This window comes from Hyperolius riggenbachi, chromosome 5 (genome assembly GCF_040937935.1).
Source record: "Hyperolius riggenbachi isolate aHypRig1 chromosome 5, aHypRig1.pri, whole genome shotgun sequence".
Taxonomy (NCBI): Eukaryota; Metazoa; Chordata; class Amphibia; order Anura; family Hyperoliidae; genus Hyperolius; species Hyperolius riggenbachi.
This window is the reverse complement of record NC_090650.1, coordinates 205,308,469-205,323,443: the sequence shown is the minus strand read 5'-3', so window position 1 is coordinate 205,323,443 and position 14,975 is coordinate 205,308,469. Positions and strand designations below refer to the sequence as shown.

The 14,975-nt window shown below is 45.1% G+C and overlaps 1 protein-coding gene across 2 annotated transcripts in view; it reads left to right on the top strand.

Moving 5' to 3' along the window:
• COL15A1 (collagen type XV alpha 1 chain) overlaps positions 1-14,975 on the top strand; it is a 361,488-nt gene that overhangs the window by 133,022 nt on the left and 213,491 nt on the right. Inside the window, exon 1 of one of the 2 annotated variants that reach the window (XM_068236614.1) lies at positions 10,564-11,071. The exons of the other annotated variant lie outside the window; for it this stretch is intronic. Coding sequence (XP_068092715.1) covers positions 10,753-11,071 — 319 coding nt within the window. The 5' untranslated portion in view covers positions 10,564-10,752. Of the gene's footprint in view, positions 1-10,563; positions 11,072-14,975 lie in introns of those variants that run through there. 2 annotated transcript variants of the gene reach the window in all.

Below are 14,975 nucleotides of genomic sequence, written 5' to 3'. Positions count from 1 at the left end.
CACAAATGACCCCATTCTAGAAAGAAGACACCCAAAGGTATTCCGTACGGAGTATGGTGAGTTCATAGAAGATTTTATTTTTTGTCACAAGTTAGCGGAAAATGACACTTTGTGAAAAAAAACTATTAAAATCAATTTCCGCTAACTTGTGACAAAAAAATAAAAACTTCTATGAACTCACCATACTCCTAACGGAATACCTTGGGGTGTCTTCTTTCTAAAATGGGGTCATTAGTGGGGTTCCTATACTGCCCTGGCATTTTAGGGGCCCTAAACCGTGAGGAGTAGTCTTGAAACAAAAATGACCTGTGAAATCCTAAAGGTACTCATTGGACTTTGGGCCCCTTAGTGCAGTTAGGGTGCAAAAAAGTGCCACACATGTGGTATCGCCGTACTCGGGAGAAGTAGTACAATGTGTTTTGGGGTGTATTTTTACACATACCCATGCTGGGTGGGAGAAATACCTCTGTAAATGACAATCTTTTGATTTTTTTACACACAATTGTCCATTTACAGAGGTATTTCTCCCACCCAGCATGGGTATGTGTAAAAATACACCCCAAAACACATTGTACTACTTCTCCCGAGTATGGCGATACCACATGTGTGGCACTTTTTTGCACCCTAACTGCGCTAAAGGGCCCAAAGTCCAATGAGTACCTTTAGGATCTCACAGGTCATTTTGAGAAATTTCGTTTCAAGACTACTCCTCACGGTTTAGGGCCCCTAAAATGCCAGGGCAGTATAGGAACCCCACAAATGACCCCATTTTAGAAAGAAGACACCCCAAGGTATTCCGTTAGGAGTATGGTGAGTTCATAGAAGATTTTATTTTTTGTCAAAAGTTAGCGGAAATTGATTTTAATTGTGTTTTTTCACAAAGTGTCATTTTCCGCTAACTTGTGACAAAAAATAAAATCTTCTATGAACTCGCCATACTACTAACGGAATACCTTGGGGTGTCTTCTTTCTAAAATGGGGTCATTTGTGGGGTTCCTATACTGCCCTGGCATTTTAGGGGCCCTAAACCGTGAGGAGTAGTCTTGAAACGAAATTTCTCAAAATGACCTGTGAAATCCTAAAGGTACTCATTGGACTTTGGGCCCTTTAGCGCAGTTAGGGTGCAAAAAAGTGCCACACATGTGGTATCGTCGTACTCAGGAGAAGTAGTATAATGTGTTTTGTGGTGTATTTTTACACATACCCATGCTGAGTGGGAGAAATATCTCTGTAAATGGACAATTGTGTGTAAAAAAAATTAACAAATTGTCATTTACAGAGATATTTCTCCCACCCAGCATGGGTATGTGTAAAAATACACCCCAAAACACATTATACTACTTCTCCTGAGTACGGCAATACCACATGTGTGGCACTTTTTTGCAGCCTAACTGCGCTAAGGGGTCCAAAGTCCAATGAGCACCTTTAGGCTTTACAGGGGTGCTTACAATTTAGCACCCCCCAAAATGTCAGGACAGTAAACACACCCCACAAATGATCCCATTTTGGAAAGTAGACCCTTCAAGGTATTCAGAGAGGGGCATGGTGAGTCCGTGGCAGATTTCATTTTTTTTTGTCGCAAGTTAGAAGAAATGGAAACTTTTTTTTTTTTTTTTTTTTCTCACAAAGTGTCATTTTCCGCTTACTTGTGACAAAAAATAATATCTTCTATGAACTCACTATGCCTCTCAGTGAATACTTTGGGATGTCTTCTTTCCAAAATGGGGTCATTTGGGGGGTATTTATACTATCCTGGAATTCTAGCCCCTCATGAAACATGACAGGGGGTCAGAAAAGTCAGAGATGCTTGAAAATGGGAAAATTCACTTTTGGCACCATAGTTTGTAAACGCTATAACTTTTACCCAAACCAATAAATATACACTGAATGGGTTTTTTTTTATCAAAAACATGTTTGTCCACATTTTTCGCGCTGCATGTATACAGAAATTTTACTTTATTTGAAAAATGTCAGCACAGAAAGTTAAAAAAATCATTTTTTTGCCAAAATTCATGTCTTTTTTGATGAATATAATAAAAAGTAAAAATCGCAGGAGCAATCAAATAGCATCAAAAGAAAGCTTTATTAGTGACAAGAAAAGGAGCCAAAATTCATTTAGGTGGTAGGTTGTATGAGCGAGCAATAAACCGTGAAAGCTGCAGTGGTCTGAATGGAAAAAAAGTGGCCGGTCCTTAAGGGGTAGAAAGCCCTAGGTCCTCAAGTGGTTAAAGCTGATGACCTGGGAGTAGTGATGCATCCAAATCCAGGCCACTGGTTTGGCCATAGTAACATACAAGGTCTCCTTGGACTCTGTGGACTTGGTTGTGGTGCCACTTGTTAAGGGGTTATGCTGCCACCTAGTGGCAGCCCAGATATTATCACAGGAAATGTTTATTAGAGGTCATCACAGGAAGTACTTTGTTGTTGTAACCTCTTTGCTTCTTACAAGACTAGCAGCATGAATAAAGCAGCTCTGAGTTGATTTGCAATCTGCACCTGCTCTGCATTACTGAACTAACAGAAACATGGTGTCAGAAGCCTGAAACACACACACCATCCAATCATCCAGCTGTAAAAGAAACCTTCAGTATACAGAATAGAACTCAGTATTCAAGCAACCATGTATGCAAACACAATACCTCCACCATCTGAGATGAAGATGTCTGGTGACCTGGCTAACAACTGGGAAACTTTCAAAGCTGAATTTCAGGACTTTATGTTAGCTTCCGGACTGCATGAGAAACCGGCAGAGGTACAGGCAGCCACTTTCAGACGTGTAGTGGGAAGTGAGTGCAGACACATCTATCGTTTTAATCTGAATTTGAATGAGGAACAGCAAAAGAGTGCTACTGCTATCTTGGATGCCCTGGAGGGCCATTTTAAGCCAACAAAAAATGTCATTTTTGAGCGCTTATTTTTGGATCCCTCAAGCAGGAAGAAGGTGAGACAATTTACTGTTTTGTAACTAGATTAAGGGATAAAGCAGCCACATGTGATTATCGACAGTTAAAAGATGACTTGATCAGAGACAGGCTGGTGTTAGGTATTGCTGATGAAAATGCACGCCGTCGCTTGTTAAGAGAAAGGACACTTACTCTGGCGTCTGCCATAGATATTTGCCGAGCTGCAGAGCAAACAGACTTGCGAATGAAAGTGCTGACGCAGGCCAGAGTGGATGACAGTATTAATGCTACAGTTTTTCAAAAGCCAGTGCCTCAAAGCAACACAAAGCCAAGCACACTACGATATCCTAACTACCCCAGAATCCCTGAAAAGTGCAAGTATTGTGGCAGCACACACAACCGGGGGAGATCCCAATGTCCAACCACTTTGCAACAGTTTACCTAAAAGCGAAACGAGACCAGTGTCAGCTGCATACAATAGATGATCAAGCTGAGCTTGAACAGGAGGCAGATGATGAAGATAATGGCCAGATATACACCGCTAGTGCTATGGGGTCACCCAGCTCCCGAGGGAAAAAGTAGTTTGTCAACCTACAGCTCCACGGCACCCGACAGCGTTGCCAACTTGACTCAGGAGCAACATGTAACGTTATGAGCCTGCAGGATAAACGCAAGATAGCTCCCAAGGTAAGATTGAAGCCTAGCCAGACAAGACTGAAGCTGTATTCAGGTGAGGTGATGAAGTCATTGGGCCTTTTTCAGACTGAATGCTTCATAAAACTTCTCTGCCACAAACTGGAATTTGAAATAGTCAAAGCAGACCAGAACCCACTCCTATCAGGTTCAACGTGTGAACGTTTGGGTCTGATGCACATTACAATTCCAGATGAACTCCACAATATGGAAAGCCATACCACAGGGGTGCTAACAGAGAAACAGATTACCAGCACATACCAGGATGTGTTCAATAGTCCAATAGAGTCTCTACCTGGGGAAGTGCACTTTGACCTAGATCGAACTGTCACACCAGTACAATGCTCTCCACGCAATGTTCCAGTTGCACTTAGGGAAGCGGTCAAAGCCCAGCTGGACAAACACATACAGGATGGGAACCTAGCCTCAGTGACTGAACCCACAGACTGGATAAGTAACATGGTTATAGTCAAAAAAGCTGACAAAATTAGAATCTGCATTGATCCAAGGGCATTGAATAAAGCGCTGAAAAGGTCCCACTATATAATGGCGACACTTGAGGATGTCCTTTATAAACTGCCCAAAGCCCGCATTTTCTCCTTGGTGGATGCCCGGGATGCATTACTACAAATCAAATTGGACACAGAGAGCAGCCGGCCTGCGAGGTGTGGACAGGCGCGGAGCTAGGGGGGGTCGGGGTAGGACAAGTGCCCCGGGGCGCCTGGTCCCCAAGGGCGCCCAGCTGAGCTTCGGGGTTTTTTTTTGTTTTTGTTTTTTTTTGCCGGGGGGGGGGGGGGGGCAGGAGCAGGGCAGATAAGAGGGAGAGCTGTGCGGACGGTGGGGAAGGGGGGCCATCTCCCCCCTCCTTCCCTCACCTTAGGTGCTCTCCCTCCCTTGCTCTCCCCTCCAATGTCCGGGTGGCTGGCAGCGGCGGGCGGAACTCACCTCCGTCTCGCTCCAGCGTCGGCCGGAAGTTCGGGTGCGCAGCCACTGCTCTGGTCTGGACCAGACCAGAGTAGTGGCAGATCCATCCGGCGCTGCGACGAGACGGAGGTAAGTTCCGCCCGCCGCTGCCAGCCACCCGAACATTGGAGGGGAGAGCGAGAGAGGGAGAGCAGCTCTTCCTCTTCTCTGTGCTGCTCCCCTACTGCTGGGGAGGGGGACACCTGACCTGGCTACCTACTCTGGGCACATATACCCCTGGCTACCTACTCTGGGCACATATACCCCTGGCTACCTACTCTGGGCACATATACCCCTGCCTACATATATTGGGCACATATACCCCTAACTACATATACTGGGCATATACCCCTGGCTACCTACTCTGGGCACATATACCCCTGGCTACCTACTCTGGCCACATATACCCCTGGCTACCTACTCTGGGCACATATACCCCTGACTACATATATTGGGCACATATACCCCTAACTACATATACTGGGCATATACTCCTGGCTACCTACTCTGGGCACATATACCCCTGGCTACCTACTCTGGGCACATATACCCCTGCCTACATATACTGGTAACATATACCCCTAACTACATATACTGGGTACATATACCCCTGGCTACATATACTGGGCATATATACCCCTGGCTACATATACTGGGCACATATACCCCTGGCTACATATACTGGGCATATATACCCCTGTCTACATATACTGGGCACATATACCCCTGACTATATATACTGGGCACATATTATACCCCTGGCTACATATACTGGGCACATATAACCCTGACTACATATACTGGGCACATATACCCCTGGCTACATATACTGGGCACATATACCCCTGGCTATATATACTGGGCACATATACCCCTGACTATATATACTGGGCACATATACCCCTGGCTACATATACTGGGCACATATACCTCTGGCTACATATACTGGGGACACATACCCCTGCCTACATATACTGGGCACATATACCCCTGGCTACCTGTTCTGTGGACATCTCTACCCCTGGCTACCTGTTCTGGGGACATCTATACTGCTGGCCACCTATTCTGGGGACACCTATAGACCTGGGGCTACCTATTTTTGGGGAAGCACTGCTGTCAGATTGAGTGTATTTTGGGGAACTGCTGCCAGGTGAGAGGTGTCTACCATATTAAGGGGGCATTCTGCCTATTTATGTGAAATGCTGTCTATTTATGTGCCTCATGACTGCTGAATTTGTCTTGTTGGGGGCCTCATGGTTACTGAATTTGTCTTGTTGGGGGCCTCATGATTTGTTGGGGGCCTCAAGATCGCTGAATTTGTCTTTTTAGGGGCCTCATGATTGCTGAATTTGTCTTGTTAGGGGCCTCATGATTGCTGAATTTGTGTTGTTGGGGGCCTCAGGATTGCTAAATTTGTCTTGTTGGGGGCCTCATGATTGCTGAGTTGATCATGTTGGGGGCTTCATGTTTGCTCATGATTGCGGAATTTGTCTTGATGGGGGGGGGGGGGGCTCATGATTGCTGAATTTGTCTTGGAACATGCTGGAAGGTACATACTGAGGGAGGGTGGGTGAGCGTGAGCCTGCTAACCTCCATGAACATTTGAAGGGGCGTGACCAAATGTGGAGCACCCATAACCACGCCCACATTTGGTCACAACCCTTCACCTTAGGGGGCGCATTAATAGTCTTTGTCCCCGGGCGCTAAAAAACCCTAGCTACGCCTCTGGGTGTGGAGCCAATTGCAGATGATATACTAATAGTGGGTTGAGGAGACTCACTAGAGGAGGCCACTCGTGACCATGATGCTAACATGATTGCTCTTATGAACCGCTGCAGAGAAGTGAAGCTTAGACTGAGCATCAAGAAGCTACAGTTTAAACTAAATCAAGTTCGCTTTCACGGTCACATTCTATCAGCAGGGGGGTTGAAGCCAGATCCTGAGAAGGTAAGGGCAATAAAAGACATGCCTGCTCCAACCGATTTCAAGGGAGTACAAAGGTTTATCGGATTTGTCACCTACCTGTCAAAATTCATGCCCCGTCTCTCAGAGGTTTGTGAGCCTTTGCGCAGGCTTGTGGATAAAGACACACTATGGCACTGGCTGCCAAAGCACCAGGAAGCAGTTGATGAAATCAAGCGACTAGTCTCCACAGTGCCAGTACTAAGATACTATGACATTAGCAAGCCAATTACAGTTCAAAGTGACTCCAGTCAGAATGGCCTCGGCTGCTGCCTATTGCAGGATGGACAACCTGTAGCATTTGCTTCCAGGGCTCTCACCCCAACAGAGCAGAATTATGCTCAGATCTAGAAAGAATGCCTAAGCATTGTGTTTGCTTGCCACCGTCTCCATAGCTACTTGTACGGTCGGGAAAAGATCACTGTTGAAACCGATCACAAACCACTAGTCGCAATATTCAACAAACCTTTGCTTAGCGCTCCAAAACGACTTCAAAGCATGTTACTCTCACTTCAAAATTATGCTCTAGCGGTAACCTACAAACCAGGCCCATATATGTATGTGAGTGACACTCTGAGCAGAGCCACACCACACTTGCATCCAGCAGATGCACCTCATGTTCAGCATTCAGTCTGCAGCTTGCACAGTGAAGAACTTGACATAGAGTGCATAAACCAGGCTGACTATTTAAATGTCACGCATCAGCGTCTGTCACAGATCAGAGAGTCCACCGAGCAAGATGAAAACCTCAAGATCCTTAAATCAGTTGTGCTCAATGGATGGCCTGACACAAGGGCAGAGACACCTGTTGCTATCAGAGAGTATTGGGCCTACCGGGATGAAATAAGCCAAGGGGCAACGTATTATAATCCCAAAACAACTACGTGCAGAGATGCTACGACGCATTCATTGGAGCCACATTGGTGGTGAGGCATGCTTCAGACAGGCTCGAGAAAAACTCTTTTGGCCTAATATGCATGGGGAGATTAAAGACTATGTAGGGCAGTGCACTGTATGCAACGAATACGCACACGAACAACAAAAAGAGACTATGATGTCACATCCCCTCCCTACACGGCCATGGCAAATTTTGAGCATGGACATATTCAACTACGCTGGCAAGGATTTTCTGCTGATCGTTGACCACTATTCAGACTTTTGGGAAATAGAACTATTGCCAGACCTGTCAGCAGGCACAACCATTAAAAGATGTAAGGCTCAACTTGCCAGGTATGGCCAACCTGACCGAGTTGTAACAGACAATGGTCCACAATTTGCTTGTGCTATGTTCACCAGGTTCGCTCAGGAATGGGGTTTTGAGCATGTTACATCGTCTCCAATGTACCCTAAAGCTAATGGCAAAGCAGAATCGGCAGTGAAGATTGTCAAAAGCCTGTGCAGGCGAGCAAAAGGTGCAGGGGATGACCCATGAAAGTCAATCTTACTTTGGAGAAATACACCGACAGCTGGCATGGACACTAGCCCTGCACAACGTCTAATGGCCCACAGGCTGAAAACTCCTCTCCCAGTGACTGATGCACTGCTGGAGCCATGTGTTGCTGTAGAGGTACCCAGAAAGCTGCAGTACAAAAGACAAGTGGCAAAACATACCTATGATAAAACGGCCAGGGACCTTCCTGCACTAAATGTGGGACAAAACATAAGAATGAAGCCTCTTCCAGGTGACAGGACCAGACTATGGAGATTAGGAACTTGTCTCCAACAAACAGCTCCCCGCTCTTATCTGGTTGAGGTGGAGGGTACACTGTACAGGCGCAACCGAGTGGATCTCAGACCAGCAGAGTCTAGTCCTACTAAGCTTACAGGAACAGAACCCAGTGAAACGCCAAGACCAGAAATGCCAATGGAGGCCACAGAGGAGGCAACAGTGGAAGTTCAGTCGGAACGTTTGCCTGAAACTGACAGCACATTGGCCTCTCAGTCTGGGGGCACACCTGAGATCCCACGCTACACACGCAGTGGCAGGCGAATCCGGCCACCAACAAAACTTGACCTCTAAATAGTTGTAAGCAGTCATGTTTAGCTACCGTTGAGCATTTACATACTGTATATGCATATTAGTAAGTACAGTGGACTAAATAACCTTACTATTTGAATGCTTGAAAGTTTGTTTTTGAAGTATGTTATATATATAGTTAGAAAAGGGGGATGTTAAGGGGTTATGCTGCCACCTAGTGGCAGCCCAGATATTATCACAGGAAATGTTTATTAGAGGTCATCACAGGAAGTACTTCGTTGTTGTAACCTCTTTGCTTCTTACAAGACGCCACTGCCATGTGGTTATCTCTTTCATAAAATGTCCAACAAAATGCCTGCAGTGGCAGAGTGAGCCAAAAGGTCAGAATTTGAAATGAGACTCTGTGGCTAGTTGTAAACCCATCTATACCCCTGGTGGCACAGAAGATTTTAATCTCCTCATGAACTTCTGCTCACGATATGCATCCCTTGTTTCTCGTCATACTTTGTTCTGACCCTGCAATACTTGTTCTACCAGGTCAAGTATATGGAGAAAAGCAAGATACTATTATTTAACATGCGGCTACAGTCATTACAGTGTCAACATAGCAGAGAACACATAGAATTGCAAAATATTGTTTTATTTTGAGGCTTAATACGTTACTTTAACTTTCTCTGGCTTATGAAAATATGATTATGGTATGTCTTCAGTAATCGATCGAGATTCTATAGAGATCTGTAAATGGATAGAATAGGTGCAAATACCAGGTTGTGGTGTGACGAACGGTGGCAGTGGGTGCAGGGCACTGAGTAGCCTTACGGCGTTTCACACTTTCAGCAGTTCTACGAAGGCATAGCGGCGGGCTGAGAACTTCCGCATATGAATGCTGGGAAGCCTGACATCAGGTGTACAGCCGACATATGGTTACGCCCTTGCGGAAATCCAGTATGCGTGGAGCACAATGCGTACCAACGCATGCAACGCTTCTGCGCACAGACGCATACTATGTGCGGTATCCCAGGGTTCCTTGAGTACTCTGCAGGGGTTCCTTGGCATTTTGCCCCATCGTGGGACTTGAGGGAAGTATGATAGAGAGCACAATATAATAGTGGGTACTGTAAAAAGAAGCACTTCATTGGGGATCAGGATAATAATGAGCACATTAATAAAAAGCACTAGAACAAAGAGACAGTATAATGAATGGCAGAATAATAGGGGGTAGTGAAATAAACAGCCTCACCTACTTTTAAAGACCATGCCTCCTGTAAAATAAATGCAAGGGATCTTCAAGATCAACATATTGCTTGCAGGGGTTCTCTGAAATCCAAGTTATTTGCAGGGTTCCTCCAAGGCAAAAAGGTTGAGAAAGGCTGGTCTACATGGTCAGAGCACGCATAGGCGAGGATTGCATACCGGCTTTGGTGTGTGTAGAGCCCAGCAGACCCGTATCTTCCTCCAGGCACTGCAGTGCTAATGCTGTTTTCTAACTTTTTATAAATGATTTAATTATCCAGATTTATCATCCAATGTACTAGTAGTAAGGAAAGCAGAACAGACCAGTCAGGTACGTGTGAACTGAAAAAAAAAAGAACAAACACAAATGTAAATATTTTGGCTCTTCATTGCAATAAAATATTTAATCCATTGTTGGAATGAGTTTCCTGGCACCAGGCTGACATTGTACTTGGCATAAGCACATTACTAAATCTCAGATTTATATTGTCTCAGTCCATTTCTTTGTAGTAGCACACTAGCATTATGTGTGACTGCAGAAATTTATGTTTTTATATGGATAGCACACGGCCCTGCAGAGTTCCACAGCGAGCATGCAAAATCTACATTTAACAGTTAAGAAAAATATTCTTATGTCAAGCTGTCAGTATTTACAAGTCTTAAGACCCTTTAATTCTCAGAACAAAGCACAGTTGTTTGCTGAATGCTAAAAACATTTGTAGCTGTAAGCGATGCAGATTAATGCGTTCTGCACAAGGCGATTGGTGTACAGTGAAAACTCCTCTTAGCCCTGGCTAGCATTACTTTCATTAAATCCCATGAGAAAGGAAGCTACATAAGAGCAAGAAGGATACAGAGTAAGTTTGGATCTCTGCAAAAGATTGGAATTTTTTACAGTAGCTAGAAACATCTTTTCCTTGAGGTAAACCCTCATCCACATGTAGATGGAAAAATCAAGCCAAAGGTCTCATTAATAGCGAAGCATTCAGAGAGAGTTTCTTCAACAGACGTTTGGCAACAATGAATTGGATATTGTTGTGGTGCTGCATTCTTGCCCTATGTCGAAGTGTGGATACACAATGGTGGTGGTGGTGGGGTGATACAAAAACCACTGTATCGCCGCCATGGAATTTGCAGAGCCCTGCGGAAAATCTGGCTAGCGGGTCAAACAAAGAGACTTCCTATACTTTAGCAACCACTGTCCTCCAAACTATTTATTTTCCGTCAGAAAGTACTACAGCTGCTAGCAAATCCTTAGACTTGCCACTGTCCCACCCTGTCACAAAAACACCAGATGCTTTGCATCCCAGGAGAAGGAAACCAGCTTACAGGAAAACAGGTAATACAACAGTGAGTACACTAAACTCCACACGTATCTCGCGCTATGATGTTGTACATTTTTTGATTGTTGAGTGAAGTTATGTACACACTTATATAATATAATTGATCCCGACAGTTTTGGGCAACAGTTTCGGAACAGGTGCTGCATAGACATACTGCTCGGCATCCTGTCAAGCTTTAAACAGGAACTCCAGTGAAACTAACGTAATGAACAAAAGTGCTTAATTTTTACAATGATTATGTATAAATGATTTAGTCAGTGTTCTCCCATTGTAAAATCTTTGCTCTCCCTGATTTACATTTTGACATTTATCACATGGTGACATTTTTACTGCTGGCAGGTGATGTCAGTGGAAATACAGTAGCTGCTGCTTGTTTTTTTGGCAGTTGGAAACAGCTGTTATTTCCCACAATGCAACAAGGCTTCAACAGTGTGATGTCAGCACCATGGTCCTGACATCACTCTGTGGAAGGGGTTTCAACACAATATCAGCCATACAGAGCCCCCTGATGATCTGTTTGAGAAAAGGAAAAAAAATGATGGGAAAGGGGGTATCAGCTAGTACTGATTGAGATGAAGTTAAATCCTTGTTCCTCTTGAAGTGCTGTCCTGTGGAAGGGGGGGGGGGGGGGAGAGCAGCACCTCACGCTTCACTGCAAGATTTTCAAAGGAAGTTCAAGCTTTAACCAATCAAGTCGGGCGATAGTGGTTTGTCTTGCTGGATAGCTATAGATAGAGGGAACAGACATCAAGGGACACCTGCACACACTTTAGATTTGCAGCCAAAGCACTAAAAATATTTTCAATCATGGACAGCCTGAAATGTGTACCTAGCTTCATATAATCAATGGAAGATGTCTCCAAAGTTTAGTGTGAATGGGGCAGGGGTCACACTTGCTTAAAATCGTGTGCGTCTCCAGCAATGCAAAAACGCACTTGAAAATGCACTTGAAAACGCACATTATGATTCCCAATACACAAATGCATTGTGCTGTGTAATGTGCATTTTACTGCAGTGGCAAAAAGAAAAAAACAGCACTGCAGTTTTTTTTTTCTTACATGCAATTCCCTATTGCCAACAGTTGGCTGCTCTCAGCTGCCTGTCGGACAGGAATGCAGTTTCGTCCACAGAGAAATGCTGCCTTTTTTCACATGACCAAGTGTGACTCCTACCTCAATGTATCATTATGCACTTCGATGCTACAAACAGGCTTGCTGAATGTCATTTAGGGGAATTATATAAAATTAATTCATGACAAAAAGAAACTGGATGTAAGTCTAGATTGTAGACTACTTAATAACAGCATGTAATTGTAATCTGCAGATTCTAGAGCTAGCAAGATTCTAATATTTATATAGGCCTAAGAAGAAGGAAGCAAGTGGTTTTTATTTTCTTCATACAAAAAGCAAGCAAGACACACCTTAAAGGATACCACAGCCCAAAGGCTGTGGTAAAATCAAAGTTGCAATGTGGAGGGAAAGAAAGATACATACATACCGCTTCCCTCGTTCCCTGCCTATGGGTCCCGCTCATCTGTTACAGCTCCCGGTACCGACCCGACTCTCCTGACCCTTCACCCGGACATACTGTGCTGCGCATGCGCAGTATGTCACTATACTCTTCGCTTCTGCCGTCGCATCGTGACGGCAGAAGTACGGACACTCCCCCGCCTCCTCCTCTCCCAGCGTGTGCGCTCCAATCTAAAGCTAGCGTGACATGCTAGCTGGAGTTCGCACTGGGACAATCGATGTGGAGAGAGCGGAGGGGGAATAAGTTAAAAAAAAACACACTGCCGGCTGGAGGGAGCGAGTGAGTGGGCGGGCGAGTGGGCGGGCAGGCAGCGAGTGGGCGGCGAGCAGGCAGCGGCAGTACAGCCCAAGCATTCTGTACATAGATGCAATGACATCTATGGTACAGCAAGAAAATTATCCCCACATTTATCTCTGCATATGTGCATGTATATACATGTATATACACACATGTATATACATGCACATATGCAGAGATAAATGTGGGGATAATTTTCTTGCTGTACCATAGATGTCATTGCATCTATGTACAGAATGCTTGGGCTGTACTGCCGCTGCCTGCTCGCCGCCCACTCGCTGCCTGCCCGCCCACTCGCCCGCCCACTCACTCGCTCCCTCCCTCACTCGCTCCCTCCCTCCAGCCGGCAGTGTGGTTTTTTTTAACTTATTCCCCCTCCGCTCTCTCCACATCGATTGTCCCAGTGCGAACTCCAGCTAGCATGTCACGCTAGCTTTAGATTGGAGCGCACACGCTGGGAGAGGAGGAGGCGGGGGAGTGTCCGTACTTCTGCCGTCACGATGCGACGGCAGAAGCGAAGAGTATAGTGACATACTGCGCATGCGCAGCACAGTATGTCCGGGTGAAGGGTCAGGAGAGTCGGGTCGGTACCGGGAGCTGTAACAGATGAGCGGGACCCATCGGCAGGGAACGAGGGAAGCGGTAAGTATGTATCTTTCTTTCCCTCCACATTGCAACTTTGATTTTACCACAGCCTTTGGGCTGTGGTATCCTTTAAATGTGCAGTTCAGTTTCATGCACCGAGGTACAAAAAAAGATACTGCAGAAGTAGAAAGGTGCAGAGAGGGTCCACTATGCCAATACACATTAAGGCCTCGTTCACATCTGCTGCGCTGAGAAACGCGTGAAAGCGCGTGGTAAAAAATGCATGCGCTTGTGTGCGCTTTAGTGTGCGTTTCTGTGCATTGCGTTGCACTTCTTTAAAGTACGTTTTTCTTATTGTAGGAGTAGCAGTTGTCAATAAAGCTTTGTTTTTATATGTAAATGTATTTTTTTTTCCAATTAGAGGTAAAAAACGCATGCGCTTCTATGCGCTTTTATGTGCTTCTATGTGCTAAAAATGTGCACCCATTCACTTGCATTGATGTGCGCTTTACAGCTCAGCACACAAAAATGCATGCAACCCCACGTTTTATAACAATGCTCATAGAAGCACATAGACGTGAACCAGCTACATTTAATTACATGGGAAAATAAATACCTTGCAGAACGCACAGGCAGTGCACTGTGAAAAGAGCACAGAAACGTCCCTGATGTGAACGAGGCCTTTCACCTTTACACTCCCTTCCTTGATAAATCCATACACTCATATGTCCAACAATATCATTTGTATGAAGATGAGATTTGGTAAAACTGAAACATTCTCTCCCCTCAAATTCAAAACGTCCCCTGGCATCTCTCTAATTGTATACAGCACCGTCATCATTTTTCCCTCTCAAAAAGCATGATGATTTGGTGTCACCTTTGACTCTGTTCTTTCCTTCACTCTCTACTTCTAGAACATACCTGGGTCCTGTTACTTATATTTGTGCAACATTTCCAAAATAGGCCCTTTCCTTTCCTCGAGACCACCAAAAATCCTGTATATGCTCCCCATTATCTCTTGCCTCAGGTCCTTAAAAATTCTTTACTGCTTCTGTCCCACATACATTTCTACACTTACAGTATTCATAAACACACCCCTAACCAGCCTCTCTGCTTCTCTAAGCCCCTGTTCACATCACAAACGCGGATGGCCATGCGTGCGGAACGCAACGCGTACGAACGCACGCCATCCGCGTTTGTGTGCGTTGTGTGGCTGATCCCATCACTGAAAAGTGAATGGGACAGCCATGCGTTTTTACAAAAAATGCGTGCAGCATGCGTTCCCGGACCGCACAGGTCCGGAACGCATGCAGTGTGAACATCAGACAGTGCACTCTATGCACTGTCTGATGTCGTGCGTGTCGGCCACCTGCACGCGTTTCCAAAAAGTGTGAACGGGGCCTAAAAGTTGTTTAATAGATCACTGTTTATTACTCTGCTTCCTGACAACAACTGAATGAAAACTAGGATTTCTGTTCTGTATTTGCC